Source organism: Zea mays, chromosome 8 (genome assembly GCF_902167145.1).
Source record: "Zea mays cultivar B73 chromosome 8, Zm-B73-REFERENCE-NAM-5.0, whole genome shotgun sequence".
Taxonomy (NCBI): domain Eukaryota; kingdom Viridiplantae; phylum Streptophyta; class Magnoliopsida; order Poales; family Poaceae; genus Zea; species Zea mays.
In genome coordinates, this window is record NC_050103.1 from 167,871,137 (window position 1) to 167,876,448 (window position 5,312).

At 46.7% G+C, this 5,312-nt stretch overlaps 1 protein-coding gene across 1 annotated transcript; it reads right to left on the minus strand.

Annotated features, from left to right (window-relative positions):
- Positions 1-1,493: 1,493 nt before the first annotated feature.
- Positions 1,494-4,762, minus strand: LOC100282876 (mitochondrial import receptor subunit TOM20). The gene is made up of 6 exons (NM_001155782.2): positions 4,531-4,762; positions 4,361-4,439; positions 3,286-3,455; positions 2,808-2,855; positions 2,415-2,495; positions 1,494-1,983 (listed from the first exon to the last, which is right to left on the minus strand). Exons 1-6 carry the CDS (start codon positions 4,621-4,623, stop codon positions 1,846-1,848), a joined length of 609 nt encoding a protein of 202 aa, NP_001149254.2. The 5' UTR covers positions 4,624-4,762; the 3' UTR covers positions 1,494-1,845.
- Positions 4,763-5,312: the final 550 nt, after the last annotated feature.

The following is a 5,312-nucleotide window of genomic DNA, read 5'->3' on the forward strand; positions in this document are numbered from 1 at the left end:
GACCAAAAATGTTAGCTGCTGCTGCCCGGGCCACCGGCATGCCGCATGCCTGCCTGCCTACTGACCTGCTTGTTAGTACTAAATGTCATTAACTCTACATGTGCATGGCGGCCTTGCGTTCCAAGGAAGAGAGGACACAGACACACGCACAGGGATATTGGAGAGTTATTTATTAATCGTGATTGCTTGCACGGCCGGGCCCTCCAAAAAGGCCGTCGTAGTACGTGGCCAGTGGCCGGCCTCTCACATGCATGCAATGCTTGCAGTTGCAGCTGCCCTGATGGATGGATGGATGGACACATCGTCTCATCTCATTGGAACGAAACGAAACGAAATGATTGTGCCTCGATCGATCACATGATGCGCTGCACTGCAACTGTCATTTGTGTGTGGCAAGATCCACAGTTAACACACGTTACACACCAGTAGTAATTCGTCGTGCATTAATTGGGTCCCTGGAGTTGTTGATTAATTGGTGCAGCAGGATCAGAACAGCGACATCTGCCTGCAGCTGCGGTGGTGTTGCCATACCATACCATACCATAGGGCGTCTGGTGTCTGGCTGCTGGCTCTGGCTCCCACACAGACGACACACATACAGCGAATGGCGCCGGCGTGTGGACTGTGGAGGAGACCTGTACTCTGGTAGCGTGTATGCGATGGATGGATCGATCTGCCACTGCTGTTCATCATCACTAGCTACCGTGCACGTACAGTAGCACGTACTCAGTCTCTCAATCATGGCTCGGGACGCTGCTTGCAACGCACTCGATCATATGCCATGCGGCATGCATGCACGGACCGGACACGGCTACGGTAATGACGATCGATGATGAGCGACGACGAGGAGTGTCATCTATATATTCGCGACCAGAACCAGCCCTACCTCCCAGTCGTCGCAGGCGTGAAGACGAAGCATCGCTTGTCCTTCTGTCCTGGATGGGGATGGAGAGGCAGAGGCAGAGGCAGGCCCTGGATGGCACGCACGCACTGCACTGCACTGCGGACGTCTGCACCTGCACCCTGTGCGGTGCGGCTGCACGCGACGGCGTCCAGTCCACTGCACACACACACACACACACATGAGTGGAGTGGAGTGGACGTGAGTTAGGAGACCGGCCGCCGGTACCTGGCAGTTACTCCACCAACCCATCATCAGCCCGCGTCGCGTGACATGACAGACAGGCACCCGGCCACCTTTTCGTGATCTGCCAGGAACGCCCGGGCGGCATGTGTGGCGGCCCAACCCCAGCCTCCTACTCCTACCAGCGTCAACTGGTTGGTGACTGACGGAGACGGAGACCGATCGGTCCGCGATTCAGCAGTACTGTACCCCGAGCATGTTCTGTCGCAGCGGCAGATGGATCTGTCAGACGACTTTAACAGCACTCACAGTGCAGCATCATGTGGTCGGTCGCCGGCTTGCAAACAGTCGGAGCATGGATCTCGGATCCAAACAGTCAGGTTAGAGGAAGTGCCTCGTGGGCACCGTGAGAAAACAAAGCAAACAAACAGCCGCATACATTTATTTGCCACTTTATGCATGGGCACCATTTCAGGATTCATAGCGAACACAGCTGTAACAGTCGCAACGTCGTGACGGTTTTTAAGGCTCAAAACGGTATAAGCAAGTACAAAATTATCCAGCAGCATATGCCGATTATAAGGGAAACCTCATCGAGGCTCCGAAAAGAACAAGCATGAAAAATTGATCCAACCCGTATGGAAACACCACTCTCTCCTCTCCATGGAAAACTAACACCTGGAAAGATCCCATGCCTGAGGCACCTTAACATGGGGGCATGTTAACAACATTTGCAAAGCATTCTTGGCACTCGATCAGCTTCACGTGGCTGGTGCCGATGGGGGAGGCATGCTTGCTCTTGCCAATCCAACCCAAGCACAAATGCCCGCGCCAAGGATCACCCATCCACAAACATCGTACCAGAACTCGTTGTCCTTCTTCTTCTTCTTCCTTGATTGCTGCAGATAATGTTGTCAGCTTAAATATGGCACCTTAAGACCCAGGGTAAGGCAAACCACATATACCATATGAAATCAGTATATAAACTATAAAATGTCAAAACTGTTCAAACAGAAGAAGGCTATCTACACTCGACAAAACACGGGGGCAGATTTTCCAGTTATAACAGTATATACACAACAGAAATACCAATTTAAAAAACATTTTTACTTGTAACGAGAACAGTGCATAAAACAAAACAAAAAAGGCAATTCATGCTCAACAAATTTGGGATAAACTACATACTAAACCCCACATCATGAGCCACCAATAGTAATAAATAAAAGGGTAGAAAACACACAGAATGGTAGATTTAACCGACACGAAACTATTCTGAAGTCACTCTGACAAGTGGTTAAGTAGTTCATAGGAACAGGATAAGGTAGAGTACCGTTGGATTAGAGGCTGAGGATGCTTGTGTTGCCGCTTGAGAAGCCATTTGCCTATGGATCTCCGAGTGCAGTTCAGGTGCCTGAGGTAATCGGAAGCAAATGTCACTAGAATAGTACACGTGCATTATCGCTAACCACTTATAACAGCATGATTGAATACAACTGTAAAAGATTGATGGCTGAAGCTGTCCAAATCTACTTTTAGCATTGCAGCTTGCAAGTTGTAACAAATATAAAAACTAATAGTAACAAGCTGAAACATGTGCTCTCGCTTATTTGAAACTAAAACCCCGTATTAATAATAAAATAAGCTTAGTTTAGCCTCTGTAGCATGAATGCTCAGAAATCAGGACTTGGAAATACTGCAGAACAGAAAGAAGAAAAGAACACACCTTCGCTGACAAGTCTAATGACTTCCTGTACAGCTCATTTGCAGGTTCCTACCAAAAAAAAAGTCCGAACTTCAGTTTCCAGTTAAACCAAATTGCACGCGACATTGCAGCAGAAACAGAAGTTTTTTGCCAGGTAAAAGGCAAAAGCATAGTTCTTTCATGGATATTCTTCCAGATTCTTGCATGGCAACCTGACTGCATGAGGCTCAAGCCCCATGTGAACAGGTCTGCAGGTCAGCCAGTGCCACATGGAACGTGGTACAGTGCCATGTTCCTCATCCCAGGAACGCACGAACAAGAACAATCTTGTCCCCGCAGTGGAAAAGGGAAAAAAATTCTCGAAGAGCAGACTACATTCCTTGATCCCTATTCCACAACCCAACCATCTCAGGAACTTTGTAGCTATGGGTCAGCCTAGATAAAGGAACAATATAAATATGTTCGAATTTTAGCTAACACAACAGCGGACTACACGTACCACATCAGCAGCCTTCTGGAAACATTCAGTTGCCTTCGCAAAGAACTCATTTGCCATTGCAGTGTCTGGAGTGAAGAATCCATGAGAAGTCTGAGCATTTCCCAAGCACCAGAGTGCATCAGACTTGTTGGGATCAATTTGCAGTGCCTCCTCCAGCTTGGCTTCCGCATCTGTAACAACATTGATTCAATTAGTGCCACTTTCACTGTTCATTAACGTCTACAAAGTGGTAGAAACCTAGACATACAGCACAATGTAACCCTATACATGAACTCTGAATAATAATAGAATTTAAGCATATACCACTTTCATTGAACAAGACAAAACACAGCAGGCATTCATGAAATATGAAGATTTGCATCTTGAGTATGGCAAAATATTGATAACAAGTTAGCAAACAAAGTAACATTTGACGCAAGAAACCATAACAAATAGGAATGATGCTAAAGTATGCTTGAAGCTTCACAATACCAAATGAGGAAGCAACAAAAAACTGGGAAGTGATAAACCAGTCCCAAGATAAACAATATAAGCCAACTGAATTGCTAATAACAACTGACTACTGATCTTTAAAAAAGTGGCTCAGATTTTAGTAGGATAGGAAGGATGCAACGCACCCAACACAAAATTCCAGTAACGGCTCCAATATGCTATCAGATTTTTTCAAGCGAATACCCACGCCACTTATGAATCCGATAAAAGAAAAGTGAAATAAGAGTAAAGCACTTGATGCAGAAAAGGAAGGGACTAAAAAACCAAGCAAACAAAAGTCATCTTGTTAGTTCAAATTTCCTAAATGTATGGGCTAGCAACACAGTGAATCAATCGGTAAACGTTGAGAGGGGTCCACAATCCCGCCATAAGGGCCTAACATATGACGACGCGGATTAAACTATGGATTTATGAATTTGTAAAGCACACATTGAGATCCTAAGACCATTAGCCCGTACTGCAAAATAAATCATATCAAGAAAAAAACAAGTCGTGCATCAAATCACCCAATCTAAAAAAAAGACGAATCCTCTAATCTGATCAAGCAAGACGAATCCTACAATCCGATGAAATGAAGCAATACCTTGGAGGAGCTTGAGGCTGTCGGGGCCGTTACGCATCTGTGATAGCTCCAGCAGCGCTCCGCCCCATCGCGTCAAGTTCTGCGCGGACACAGGAACACGCAATACAGGGTTTGAGCCATGCTGCGGGAAAGCAAACGAGTAGAGGAGAGGAGCTCGAGATGCATCGTACGTCGGCGTCGTTGGGGTTCTGCTCGTACGCGACCTCGGAGTTGTTGCAGGCCATCTCGAAGAAGAACAGCCGCTCCGCATCGCTCATCTCCATGGCGGCCGGGGGCAGGGTTCCGCGTTCCGGCGGGCGGTGGGATCTGATTCGGGGGCTAGGGTTTTTAGGCTGCTCGTCTCCCTTAGCTTTCGGGAGGACCGGAACGGTGGAGCAGGGTTCACCAAAGTGGGGCTTCAAATACCGGCTAGGACTGATTAGCAATTAATTGCGATTTATCGGTGTAAATCAGTAAAAACCGGTTAAATCCAAATTCAAATTATTTTTCAAATTTGCTCGGTTTGACATGGATTTATCGGCTGATATGATCAATTTATCGGTTGATACGACCAATTTATCGGTTCCAGAACGATAAAGCCGACAACACATGAGAAATAAAAACATGTTTAGGTCTCAACAATTGAACAAAAAAATATTCCAAATGTTATCGCAAGTTTAATAACAACATTTAGTCATGGCAATTTAAAAAGATTTCAAGTGAAAAGAGAAAAAAATCCCCTAAGCCTAGCTCCTATTCGACCACCGACTAATTAGTTCTAGCCGTGAGTGGTTGCGGCTACGTAGATCAAGAGGGCTTCTCCCGTAGCGGGGGGCACCAGGATGGGTGTGTTTGTAAGGAGCGTCTTAAGGTTTTCGAGGGCTTCCTCGGCCTCGGGCGTCCAAGTGAAGCGCTCGGTCTTCCTTAGGAGGCGGTACAGAGGCAAGCCTTTCTCGCCAAGGCGTGAGATGAA

What these genes read in the sequence shown, in the direction of transcription:
- LOC100282876 (NM_001155782.2), bottom strand. Translation starts at nt 4,623, where the DNA reads ATGGAGATGAGCGATGCGGAGCGGCTGTTCTTCTTCGAGATGGCCTGC. An exon ending in CAGCCTCAAGCTCCTCCAAG is followed by an intron (nt 3,456 to 4,360) that starts GTATTGCTTCAT and finishes ATGTTGTTACAG; the next exon opens with ATGCGGAAGCCAAGCTGGAG. An exon ending in CATTAGACTTGTCAGCGAAG is followed by an intron (nt 2,496 to 2,807) that starts GTGTGTTCTTTT and finishes CGATTACCTCAG; the next exon opens with GCACCTGAACTGCACTCGGA.